General features: G+C 40.7%; 6 protein-coding genes across 6 annotated transcripts in view; 3 read left to right on the top strand and 3 right to left on the bottom strand.

Moving 5' to 3' along the window:
• Nucleotides 1-1,126: 1,126 nt before the first annotated feature.
• AK88_03099 (uncharacterized protein) lies at nucleotides 1,127-1,747 on the bottom strand (the record flags this gene model as incomplete). The annotated part of the gene is made up of 1 exon (XM_012480722.1): nucleotides 1,127-1,747. The coding sequence occupies one exon, from the start codon at nucleotides 1,745-1,747 to the stop codon at nucleotides 1,127-1,129; it is 621 nt and encodes a 206-aa protein (XP_012336145.1).
• A 1,599-nt stretch (nucleotides 1,748-3,346) lies between these two features.
• On the top strand, nucleotides 3,347-3,748 carry AK88_03098 (FeS assembly protein IscX; the record flags this gene model as incomplete). The annotated part of the gene is made up of 1 exon (XM_012480721.1): nucleotides 3,347-3,748. One exon carries the CDS (start codon nucleotides 3,347-3,349, stop codon nucleotides 3,746-3,748), a length of 402 nt encoding a protein of 133 aa, XP_012336144.1.
• A 795-nt stretch (nucleotides 3,749-4,543) lies between these two features.
• On the top strand, nucleotides 4,544-7,436 carry AK88_03097 (uncharacterized protein; the record flags this gene model as incomplete). The annotated part of the gene is made up of 12 exons (XM_012480720.1): nucleotides 4,544-4,603; nucleotides 4,723-4,782; nucleotides 4,882-5,046; nucleotides 5,306-5,354; nucleotides 5,529-5,623; nucleotides 5,738-5,913; nucleotides 6,087-6,207; nucleotides 6,349-6,410; nucleotides 6,578-6,705; nucleotides 6,911-6,957; nucleotides 7,093-7,141; nucleotides 7,348-7,436. The coding sequence occupies 12 exons, from the start codon at nucleotides 4,544-4,546 to the stop codon at nucleotides 7,434-7,436; spliced, it is 1,101 nt and encodes a 366-aa protein (XP_012336143.1).
• An 810-nt stretch (nucleotides 7,437-8,246) lies between these two features.
• Nucleotides 8,247-8,852, top strand: AK88_03096 (uncharacterized protein; the record flags this gene model as incomplete). Its single annotated transcript, XM_012480719.1, has 2 exons — nucleotides 8,247-8,463; nucleotides 8,638-8,852. 2 exons carry the CDS (start codon nucleotides 8,247-8,249, stop codon nucleotides 8,850-8,852), a joined length of 432 nt encoding a protein of 143 aa, XP_012336142.1.
• Nucleotides 8,853-9,174: 322 nt separating this feature from the next.
• Nucleotides 9,175-11,146, bottom strand: AK88_03095 (uncharacterized protein; the record flags this gene model as incomplete). Its single annotated transcript, XM_012480718.1, has 10 exons — nucleotides 9,175-9,197; nucleotides 9,323-9,440; nucleotides 9,612-9,717; nucleotides 9,844-9,928; nucleotides 10,066-10,110; nucleotides 10,298-10,336; nucleotides 10,429-10,470; nucleotides 10,578-10,643; nucleotides 10,765-10,828; nucleotides 10,985-11,146. The coding sequence occupies 10 exons, from the start codon at nucleotides 11,144-11,146 to the stop codon at nucleotides 9,175-9,177; spliced, it is 750 nt and encodes a 249-aa protein (XP_012336141.1).
• A 1,024-nt stretch (nucleotides 11,147-12,170) lies between these two features.
• Nucleotides 12,171-12,826, bottom strand: part of AK88_03094 (uncharacterized protein) — a gene marked incomplete at both ends in the record, with an annotated part of 10,104 nt that continues 9,448 nt past the window's right edge. Inside the window, one exon of the mRNA XM_012480717.1 lies at nucleotides 12,171-12,786. Coding sequence (XP_012336140.1) covers nucleotides 12,171-12,786 — 616 coding nt within the window. The remainder of the gene's footprint in view (nucleotides 12,787-12,826) is intronic.

The raw sequence follows: 12,826 nt of genomic DNA, 5'->3' as shown, positions 1-12,826 counted from the left end.
AAAAAAAAAAAAAATTCCTGCCGCGATTTAATTTTTCACGTAAACGATTCAGTCTATTGCTACATGTAGCGTCAGGAATGGACAAACCAATTTGTTTCACGCGGAACGAAATTCTCAAAATGTGAGAACGTCCAAGTGGTAAAACGCCCATATGGAAAAAGCAAAATTGGTAGAAACGGTTCGATAGTCAAAAATTAACTTTGTTGCATATTTTTTTTCCTATTTTTTAAAAAAAAATGAAGTTCATCTGGGGAAATTTTACTGTAATGTTGTGCAACTGGAAATGGTACTGTAACGAAAAATGGCTGTTCAGACAAAAAAAAAAAAAAATAAAATAAAAAAATAAAAAAGGAACACAACGTAATGGTGAAAAATGTAGAGTACATGGAACATATGAAGAACGTGCGTACACTACACCATACACGTAACGTATAAACTGGTAAATATAAAATGTAAAAAACATGCAATATAGCGCGTGTACGTATATGTACAATTTGCACGCCTGGGTAAAGTATAACCACTGTCAAAAATTGAATTCATTTAAACTAGTTCAGTGGAAAAAAAAAAATGTAAACTTCTACACTTAATCCATTTCTGTACGCATAATGCCAACTAGTTTGCCATTAATAAAAAAAAAAGTAAAAAAATGGTATTGCCTTATTCATCATCGTCCACTTCCGGGGGTGATTCTACTTCATAAATCCAATACCTTAAAAAAAAAAAAAATGAAAGAAAAACTTGTAAAAATGAACCAATTGAGAGAATAAATGTGCAGGGGAAGTACACACGTACATATGTGTGTATGTGCGTAGGTTAATCCGTTCGCACATATGCCCGCGCACACGCGGGTGAAAGCAAATGTGACGTGCTTAGTTCCGCATGCGTATCTGCGTGTGCATCCGTGTCTGGTGATGAGGAAGCACATCACTCGAAATGGGCACTACTCGTACGAAGAGGGGAAATAAAAGGTGGGTGTACACACATAGGCGGCACAGCAAAAAGAACAGAAAAAAAATAGAACAACGCATTGTCTTAGTACAACATGTCGCACGCTACAGTGCTTGCTCACGTAAGACGCTCCCCCCTTTTTTTTACACATTTCGTGCCTCATGTGCCCTTTTTGTTCTTACCACTGTCGCCCTATAACCTTCACAGTCATGGTTGTGTGAACGATCTCATCCAACATATACAACATGGTGAAACACGGAATCGCGATGCTAAAAATGATAAGCGTTGGGATCCAGAAAAACAGAAACTCAACTTTTAAAACCATATTGTAATTTCCCCACACATTTAATCTTGTTCTGGACCAAAAAGGAATGTTCTTTTGGCTTACATTAAATAAATACTCCATCGGCTTCGTGTCTTCCCCCTTAATCATTTTTTGTCCATTCACAATTACTATGTTTTGTTTTGGTGTGTGTAACCAGTAATCGTCCCAGTGGTAGTTGTCAAAATCATATTCTGGTTTCCTTACTCCGTCTTGATCTAGATGGTCTCGAGGATTTCCATGATGGTGCTCAACATGATGGTACAATCCCTTGGTGTGTCCTTCATGGTCGTGTCCATGGCCCTTAACCTCGCTTGCTTTGCTACTGGGTGCATTTTTTTTCCCCGTCGCGAATTCTTTACATTTGAACGGAATGATTCCAACGAACTGAGGTTTTATAAGGCTAGGTTTCTGTGTACCTGTGAAGTGGTATACATTTCTTAAGCCGTTACATAACTTGTAATTTAACTTGAACATTTTAAAAAAAATCAGGAGAGAACTCTAAATCCTTGTAGGTGCCCGGCTGCTTACAGAAAATTACAACGTAGGAACAAAACGTTTTACACAAAAAACAAATGACCTTCCCAGTCTTTTTAATTCCTTTTTAAAGAGGGAAGCGGGAGTGGTCCAATTAAAAAAACGCATAAAGGAAAAACATCTTTTATGCAAACGCAAAAGCGAGGTATTATCCTTTCACACGAATTGGATGTTACTCCTTGTGCTACTAAAAATGTACGCAAATTTGCGCAAAGCATATGTTTCATATGTACAATAAAGTGACACTTGCGCGCTTACCCATCTAGCTAATTATCTGCTAACACCCATTCGCCAATTTTCTTAACTTATTCATTTTATATTCCTCAGTTACGCATCGCATAAAGAAATTCTACTTTTTTAAAATGAATCTTACTGTTCAAATTTTTCGAAAAATACACCTGAAATTATTTTATTTTTTTTTCTTACACCTTTTCCCAAAAATTTTTCAGTGCATATGTTGCGCTTCTCGTTCTTGTACGTATGTGATCAGGACAAAAATAAATAAAAAAAAGGCACCACATTTTCTAATTTTCGGGGCGCCTTCTCATATAAGTGCATTTTATTTTAAACGCAGAAGAGAGACGAAGCGTCATTTTAATAACGCAGCCACACAAGGACTAGGCTATTTTTCCCCTCATTTTGTTCCATATGGAGAAGAAACGCTAACACGTACATTACAAAGGCGCATTTAATTTATCAGCTCCAAGCAGCTTTAACATTTCGAGGCTACTTAAATGTAGAGTGGCATTTATAATTCATACGCACATAATGCGTGTGTACACTCCTATGCGCACAGGAACAACGTATTAACAAACAGCACAGCTATATGCCCCTGCCTTTTGTCCCCTCTGAGCAATCGCACAGAGTATGCTTATCTCCCCTTGTGCTTGCCTTGCCTGTTGGAAGAATTAATCTTCATTTGGGCGCGGAGTCCACCCGAGTGTCACAAAATTAAGGGCAAAAAATAGAACACGTTGTCGTTGCGCCCTTTGCACCTTCTCCCCACAGTCTGTGTAGCTTTACAAATTTGTTAACAGTGAGGAGAAATATATATTAATTGTATGCGGGTTTAACAAGGGCGGGATTATGTGGGCTGCTGGTCCATGTGGCGTAAATGTGTGACTAAACGTGCGAGGGTAACACCTCCAAGTGGCCATTCATGGTGCTAGCTACCAGATGGTCCGATCTGCGGAAATTTAATTTGTGAGACAAACTGGCCAAATCGCAAACGGAAGTTAAAAAGGGGCACGCTGAGGAATTGTGAACTGGGAGCACTCGAAAAATACATTATAATAGAAAAAAAAAAAAAAAAAAATGCACAAATGCGCACTGACTAATGCTATCATCTTCACTCACATAACACAGCAGCACGTGCTCGAAGTAATTTTGCATGCCCCGTTGTCTCAGTTTACACCTCATTTACGACAATTGGGTTATGTTTCCCCTGCGCAGTAGTCACCTTCATAGAATCGCCTTTTTTTTTAAACAGACCGAACGTATTTGCACGTATACTTTACACCCATGTCGAAGGCAAAACAAATGGCAGCTGCCAGTATGAAAAAATTTTCCTCCCTGGCCATAACAAAATGCAAGTGTGTCGTAAACTCCTGCTGGTCTAAATGTCCAACGCTGACTCACCGAAGTGTCAGCTCAAGCACCTTCTCCTACCATTCGTCAAAATTTATTTGCAGGAGGCACTTCACTTATGACAACAATGACGTAGCCCTAGATTGGGAAGATGCGGACGACATAGCGGACTTACTCTTGGAGGAATACCAGCATGTAGACCCATTAACGTTGCGATTTGAGGAGTTAGAAAATATGGTAATGGACACCGTTGTGAAGAAAAATAAAAAGAAGTTAAGCGGCAGGTGTAATGAAGGCGTTCTGGAAAATATTCAAATGAATTGGCTGGAGAAATATAATGAGGAGAATAGTTAACAAAGTCACCTTTTGTAATTTTTTTTTTTTTTTTTTTTGTTCGTCACCTTTTCGTCTTATGCTATTTGCTCTTCGTTTTTATAACAACATTTAATAAAATTTAACAAAATTTTTCGGTTAACTTGGAGCGCGCACAATTTACGCAACGCGCTTGCACACACATGGGTAAAGGGGAGAATGTGTCCAACACAGGATAGTGACCACTTCACGTTGTTATGAGTACATATATGCGCATACGTGTCTTCGCTCAGTGTACAATGTGCAACGTGTTATGGAACAGGCGCAAATTTTATTTCCCCCCCAAATTGCAGACTTTCCTGCACTTAATTTTTGTAGCGGTGGAGAATTTTTTTTTTTTCCCCCTCAAAAATCCCCCAAATTGAATACACAACAATTTGATAAACCTTGATTATGCACAACTTGTAGTTCACCCCAGTTATGCACCTTTTTAACATTGACTCAGTTGGACATGTCCACATTTTTAAAAATGGAAAATTTGTGTCAACTTTTTTTGTGACTGAACCAACGCGTGGTTCTTTAAGCAGACGCGAAGGGAGGAGTGAAATAACATCCATTTTATTTTTTACTGTTTTTTTTTTTTTTTTCCCAATTTTCTGTCTTTTTGTAAAAATATAGAAATGCAAACGAGGGTTGCACCCTGTCACGTTATCATTTTGGTAATAACAAATTCTTTCGAATTAGGAATTCCCAAGCTGGGTGATTTCTCATGAATATTATACGCCCCTCCTCCCCCTCACCGTATTTTTGCCCACCACTTGGAACATTGAGCAATTCATGGAAACAGCGACGAAAGATGGATGCAACCACGTCATGCAAAATGATCAAAATAAGCAGGTGACTCACTTTTGCGTGTTCCTCAACTATTCATAACAATGCAACTTTTTTTTATGTCATCACTTTTTTGACTTTTCCCGAGTTTCACACATAATTAAAAAAATTGCCTCCACGTGCAGGACTGTCTTGACTTTTCGGACGACTTTGTCTTCTGCTCGACCTGCCACAATTTCTCGCCGGTAATGGAAGCGGACACACACAAACGTAGCGATGGGATGTATCTACTTGTGTACGTTGCTCATAATTGACGACTCACCCCTGACCACCCACCCCCGCAGTACCACAAAGAGGGCTACCTAGACAAAAGGTGTTCGAGTTCTTGGTGTGGATACTCCAAAAGATGGTTTCTTCTGAAAAACAAAAAATTATATTACTTCAAAAGTAAAGAAAGCTTGAGGCCGTCAGGCGTCCTCGATCTAGAGCTCATCCGCATGGACATTAACGTAAACAAAAAGTATTTTCTCCGTGCGCGCTCTTAAACATATGCACGTATCCCTCACTTTGTGTCTTAAATAAGGATCTGAAATGTGAACAAATGAATAAAAGAAAAACTGCATGCGGAACAGATAGTAGAAATGATACTCACAGGATGGGACAATGTGTGGTTGCACAGCTTCATCACAAATGAGGGGGAAAACCTCCCCCATATATACTACCTTAACCACGTTCGTGTTTATTTTCCTTTTCCCCCAATCTGTACAGTACGAAAATGGGACAAAGCGGAAACGAAGTGGAGAAGACTGCATTCTGTGTAAGGATAGAGAAAGCGCTCATACAGGGGGGATAAGCAGCCTCCTATAAGGATAATATAACACACGCAACGTGTTATAATAGTATGTAAGCATGAATGTACGTCTGTATAACCGCCTAACCGATTTTACACCCCACAGTACATGTTTTTTTTTTTTTTTCCTCCCCCTCACAGACTGCATCGAATCGAGGATGTACAAGAACGACAGCAAAAAGGAGTCTGTCCTAATTTTAACCCCAAGGAACACAGGCCTCAGGTTTTACTTAAGGGTAGGCTTGAGTATAAAATAAGGAACACCACTGTCCATACATGTACATGTATATTCACCCCCCCCTTTTTTTTTCCCCCCATCCGCAACGCCGGTAACGCCATTTTCCCGGCAGGGTGAAGACGCAGAAATATACGATTGGTACAACTTGCTAAAGAGCTCCATGACGAGCAATAAAATTATAAGTCAACCGAATTTTATTTTTTCAGAAAGTAACTTTTGGAAAATGGACAGAATATCGGTTGATGTATTCGAGTCCATTGCAGACACGGGAGACATAATCTTATTCAGGTGATCATCTGGGGGGAAGCAAACGAATGGGACAAGAAACAAGGAAGCTGCGAGGGGCATAATTGATATATTTCGTGCGATTGTGTGTCTCAACCCCCATTTTACGCAAAATTTTTATTTAAATCACAGACTCAGCTGGTGTGCGTGACTTCCTTTCCATTTCGAACGAACAGGTCAAACGTGGCTACTGCCAAGCTGCAGAGGATCATAACGAGGGGCGAGTATGATCACATCGGTATGATTCTGAGGAATGACAAAAACGGAATATTTCTCCTCGAGGCCTTATCCAACATGGTAATCGCGTCCACACGTATTGTGTAGCAGTGTACCTGGGTAACTACACCAGCGTTGAGAAGGTACCAAATATAAAACTACCACATACGCAAACACATGCTTGCACTTTGGCCTTCGCTAATTTGTTTGCATCATTCCCAGGGAATCATCCTGACGCCGTGGGAGCTTTTTAGAAAGAACCGGTGGAACGAGGCCTACACCAGGTTAGTTTATTTCACCCTCAACAACGAACCTGCACAATGCTGTTATGTCCAAAAGGGACAAACACAATACATGTACATTTACCTGTAACTCTACATGGAAGGGGACGCTCAAAGGATGCACGCATACACACACATTTATAGACACATGCGAAATTTTATTTTTGCAGAATTGCTCTGAGACGCCTCACCTGGGACAACTCTGAAGAAAATCTTAAAAAGTTGCTCGACTTTCTGAAAAACACCATAGGGAAAAAATATAACCTCAGGATAATTAATTTTCTGGCCCCCAAATCTGGTGCGTCCTATTTGTGCATATATAGCGGCGTAGTTAACATATATATATATTTTGTTCTTTTCCTATGTGTACGAATTGGTCTAACCCTTCAGCACTGATCATTTTGTACCTTTAGGTTGGTTTATGTTTTTGCCTATCCTTATGTTTATACATTTTGTTTTTCCCCCCGTTTTTGCTTTTGTCCACCGTACCCCCACCGCCACAGATGACGCGGGATATTTCTGCTCCGAGCTAATAGGAGAATGCTGGAAGGTGAGCATTTGACAAAACATATCACGCACCGTCTCCACCTTCCCATGAACAAGTTCATTTGGCCATTTACTTCCCCTCATTTTTATGCGCGAATTAAGTTAAAATGCTTCCCCTTCTTCCATCTTGACCAAACAGATAATGGGTGTCATTCCTACAAACACAACATGTTCTTATATCTGGCCCAGTAAGTTACCAGTGCATGCGCCAACCGTGTGACCACCCTTTTGTGTGGCGCCGCGATTCATGATTAGTTTTGGAAAATGTGCACAGTTTTAATGGAGAAAAATTATCCGCCCCACACATGCACAAATGTTTTATATAAAAAAGGGGAGTCGCTTCTAATCTACACAGCATATAATATATTGGCACATTTCCCCCTTCGTCGTTTAGGTAATTTTTCAGAAAAGTTCGAAGAGAAAATGAAGTTGCAGGAAGGTTGCCAGCTGAATAATGAGCTATGCATAGACTTCACCCTGTGAACATGTTGAGGAGAAAATCCTAATAATTGGCCATTCCAGGGAGGAGAAACTCTCCAAATCTTCCACGTTTTCCCATTTTTGAAATACCACCATTTAGTATACCCCCTATGTCGCTTATTGTGGGCATTTGTCTAGACATGTGTCAAGTATGTGTCCACAAATACATGTTTACTTTTTTTTTTGTTTTTTTGCGTTCACGTGTCCCAGTTTTGAACCCGCGCGTGTGTGCAATAACGTCTTCTTCGTAAATGTAAATTTTTCGTCTACACAGTGTAGAATCACTGGGGAAATGAAAAACAATACATATACATATATATGCGTGGGTCTCGCCAGTAAAAAATACAGCGAGAGTCATTATAGCATAAGTGTACCACATAAACGTTCGAAATAGGATGGAGAAAAAAAACACTTAACGAGTTAGTTACGCTCAAATGGTAGTGTATTACCTTTACGTGGAAAAAAAAAAAAAATAAAAAAAAAATAAAACTGTGTCTACATTCCTGCCTCGCATCTCCGAATTATGTTTCACCTTTTCAAGAGAAAAAAGAAAAAGTGGAAAAACAGCAATGTTACTTTTTTGCATAAAACTCCCACATCGCATCGCACGCTTGGCGACGCACATTGTTCCGTTTGATCTTCAGAAGGAAGATTCAAATCACACAGTGACATGCTAAAGCTAGGGAGGCACACCAAAGCGGTCGATCAGGCATATTCGCACGTGCATGCGCAAAGAAGACACAGAGAGAAAGGAAAAAAATCCTGAATAGGGAACAACCGAAGGCAACGACGAACGTAGCACAGAGGGAAAAAATGGTTTCCGGGGTCAAGGTGTCAGACGAATGCATATACGAATTCAACAAGCTGAAAGTGAAGCACATGCACAAGTACATACTTTTTCGAATCGAGAATTGCGAAGAAATAATTGTAGATGCGTTGCAACAGGATTCAGACTTGAAGTCCTTCGAGGATATCATAATGGACATCAGGAACAATTTGAAATCGACCGAATGTAGATACATCATCGCAGGTGAGTCTGCACAAGTGAGCAGGTGGAAGAGAACACCTCCAACAGCACATTCCCGCGATAGGCTTACTCTACATTGCTAATTAGAGCAGCCATCTGGTAACGCGTTAGCCTCCCTGCTTACACCTTTTTTATTTCACTCTATTTTTTTTTATGCCTTTTTTTACCCCCTTGCAGATATGCCTATCCACACCCCTGAGGGCGTATTGCGGAACAGAATTTACTTCATTTTTTGGTCCCCCGATTCTGCCAAGGCGAAGGAGAAAATGCTCTACGCAGCATCCAAAGAATCACTTGTTCAAAAAATTAATGGCATTTTCAAAAGCTTAGAAATAACATGCGACATAGAAGAATTCAAGGAGGAGCTCCGGGCTATCGTGTTAAACAACTGAATGGGCTGATTTGAGGCTATGACCCCATATCTCAATACAAAATGATTAGTGGTGCCACGGTGAGTTATTTCCCACGTAACATTGAGCAAGGTTGATTTGTCCTTAATAAAAAAATTACATTTATCCACAACAGTGAATGTAATAACGATGGTAGTGATCACCACTATGTTCAGCCTTTTCGTACGTACTAGCCCTTCACCCACTTTGCACGTACTTCCCCCTCCAATTTTCACGAAATGGGTCCTCGTGAACACAACCCCTTGGTGGAGAGTAGGTCTACGCACGTATGATCCTATGCGGCGCCATTTGTTTCATCCCCATTTTAGTTAATCAAAAATATATTTTCTGTGCAAAGGGGAAAGACAAAAAAAAAAAAAAAAAAAAATTACAAAACAGTTGAACAAACAACGCGCTGCATTTTTCTTGCGAAACTGCGCACTCTTTGCACAGTTGCCTGTAGGCGACGTTACCATCCTGGTGCATCACGTCGTCCTCAAGTTTTTTTTTGTGCATTCCCCTTTTAGACTTATTATCCAGTAGACTCTGTCTCATTTTATGCTTCAAGTTCATTGCGATGGATTCTAGCATCTGCAAAGATGGGGCAGAACGGCTTCTTTTCCGGGTGTCCATTCGAATAAGCACGGAACAAGTACGTGTCTCTAAATCCGTTTAGATTAACGGAGCACTCCCCCATAAGTGGAAAAGCCCACGTGCACCCTAGCCGTGGCGGGCTCGCACTCATTTTCTCCTCTTCATTACACAAGAAAACCCGGGCAAAAAAAAAGGCAAATATTTACTAAACTTTATGCCCTTGATTTTGTGGATTCGGAGCAGTATGTATAGGAACTGGAATGCCAGGAACACTCTGTAAAAAAAAAAAAAAAAAAAGTGAAACATGTAAAATAAAAAGGAGGAATGCATGAAATGGTCAGGAGTGACGGGTTGGACAAATCTTCCAGTTGATGTGTCCCTTCCCCGCCGTCACACGTACAAGTTCAGGGAAAAGCTAAAAATGGTGGAGGCCAAAATGCGCCCATTGGACCCACTAAACGTGCTGACTACGTAAGAGAATATTCCTACACATGTGAGAAGAAGTATTTTTATATTATGCATGTGCATGCTTTTTCCCCCTTGCGAATGCAGAGGTCGCTTTGGTGCATGTATATCTTCCTGCCTCTCGCAAGCATAGACTCAGTTGTCTGCACAGCTTAACCGCAAAAGGACAGGACGGACACGCAGCTGAAGGTTACGACGTTGGCTTCGGGTGGGGAACGGGCAGGAGTTTCATTTCGTGAGGGGAACATACCAACGGTGAAATGATAAAATAAATATACATACGTATGGTGTACATGTGTGTGAGTAGATCCAGACGCGGGGTTCCCACGTAGACGTGGGCAGGAGCACAGATGACATGCAAACGCCGTGTTAGCGTCCCTATATGTTACTTAAAAATAGGCCAGTGCTAAGGGGATTCCACTTATGCGCTAAAAAAAAAAAAAAAAAAAAAAAAAATCTTGTTCCCTTCAACCATGTGGTGCCAAAGCTGAAAGCATATGAAATGCACAAATTGGTCCACCTGCACTTCCTTTTTGGTCATTTAAGAACAAATGCGTGGAATCTACAAAAAACAAAAAAAAATAAAATGAATAGCCAATAATGACGAGGTAACATCCTCCCAAGTTGTCAACTCCAAAGACACGCACAATCCGCGGAGAAACAACTTACTGTGAAAAATGGTTGAGGAAAATAAAAAGGTTAACACTTGCGCTATTATAATAACAAGCCAAAGTCCTGCGATCCGTTAAGGCGGCAATGGTGAAAAGGTGTGCAATCGCCAATATTCGTAGCGCTGCTAAATGGGTAACGCGTTGGACCACCGCCCCCTTCCAAACTAAACCGAACAGACACGAACCTGATGTAAGGCAGAATAATTTGTACACACTTGAACTTCTTAAATTGTCTGAGAAGAATGTGCTCTGCGGAAAGAGGGTAAGGAGTTAACCGGGGTCTCCAAATGGGGCATGCTTAACATATCGGGCGATATACCCCATGGATAGCGGCCCTGTTGGAAGGGGTTCATGGGGTAGGATTTTTGGTGGTGGGATGATGCACCCATTTTACGCCCCTCTTACCATCAACAGACTTATGGCCAGCACTATAGACCCAACTAGGATCAGCGTAATCGAGGCATTTTCAATACAACATTGCAGAGAGCTCATGTCATCTTTTTTTTTCTTTTGAATTTTGTTTTCATACTTGGGGGTGGATGTGTAGAACAAATAATTCAGCATCATCGTGTCCTTCGCGAGTTGGACAGAAAAGAAATTGAAAAAAAAAAAAAAAAAAAAACAGGAAAACAAAATTGGACGTAGACACAATAAGGCAAAGTTTTGATGCTCCTTAACAATTCAAGAACCCCTTTTGGAGAAACAACCTTTTAACAAGCGCGCGCAACAGAAGCGAAGCAGGTGAGATGAATTTAATCAATGCGAGAAACGGACAATTTTACCAAAGTGGGAAATTTACCAAGGGGATAACCGGTCTCAAGCAAAAGTAGTTTGGAAAAAAGAAGAAAAAAAAAAAAAAGAACTCGTGTCTGCCACGCAATGCACTTATCTGAACATACCACATGTGTATATACATTTGCGTAAGCAACATTCGCAGGAAGGACGTTTTCCATTTTACTCCACAAATGAATGGCTTCCCTTGGACATATTTTAAAGCGTTATCCGCCCAACATGGGAGAGCGCCAAAAAAGGCTTAAAAAGGATACCACATTTGCCTACCAATTTGAGGTCGAAAAAGTTCGCTTAATGACGTGAATCATACAGCTAGGTTTGGGTAAAAAAAAAAACAAAAAAAAAAAAACAAGACAACATAACATAACGAAATTAGCAAGTTCAAACAGTCGACGCATTAGTATCTATGTGTACAAAAATTGACTTACCTATGCGCCTACATCGAATTCTCCAAAAGGTGCGTACCAACACACAGTGCCCTTTTTAAGGGGCACGCACAGGAACGGCCCCCCACTGCAAAATGGGGGTAACAGGTATTCCAGTGAACGTTATGCACATTCACGTGCAGACGCTTCCCTTGAACCGCCTCCATGAAATGCACTCGGACGTGGTAAAAAGTAACTCAAAGGTTAATCAATATGAATGCCCACATAGCACTTGCGGTTACGACGTGCTGACGGTGCAATACATCATATTACAGCGTTGCACACACAAAAAATGAAAAAAAAAAAAAACGAAAAAATGATCCCTAATGCGTGATAATCAATTTGATCAATCCCTCCTGGACAGTGCACCCATTTTAGGTAAACAGGTTGGGATCCATGAAGTCTATGGATGCCTGAATAACTGTATTGGGATCGCCCTTAAAAGAGGTCGGGTCATTATTATGTGCATTCTTGGTTTTACTTTTCGTTTTTGGTTCTCTCGGTTTGCGTACCTTCTTATTCGATGTGCCTTCCTTGGCCGCGGAGTCATTAGGGGGATTGGCACCCATCGACGCATTATCAGCGGCTCCAATATTCTGCGCTGCATCAACACCTGGCCCTGCTTCAACACCCCCCACCCCCTGGTCGGCCTCTGCTTTGCCACTCTGGTTTTTACTCTTCCTAGGTTTCACCCGTTCATATTTCCTCCTCGGTTTATCAATTTTGGGTTCCTTTTCAGCAGCTTCATTATTTTTGTTTGCCTTTCTCTTCCTTGAGGCCTTCGGTTTGCCCTCATTCTTAGCTCCCTGTACAATATCATTCTTAGACTTGGGCTTTCCTGGCTTTCCTTCATTTTCTAACTTCACAAATAACTTCTGCTCATCGTAGCCCATGTACCTCATGTACACCTTTTCGAAGTGCCTCTTTATCTCTTCATTATCAGGGACCATGTCGAAATGCAGGTGGTTGATAAACAGTGCTTGTTGTTCCCTTAAGAAAAAAAAAAAAAAAAAAAAAAAAAAGAGGAAAA

This window comes from Plasmodium fragile (assembly GCF_000956335.1).
Source record: "Plasmodium fragile strain nilgiri unplaced genomic scaffold supercont1.33, whole genome shotgun sequence".
Taxonomy (NCBI): Eukaryota; Apicomplexa; class Aconoidasida; order Haemosporida; family Plasmodiidae; genus Plasmodium; species Plasmodium fragile.
Note: the sequence above shows the minus strand (reverse complement) of the source record. Positions and strands in the feature narration are given on the sequence as shown.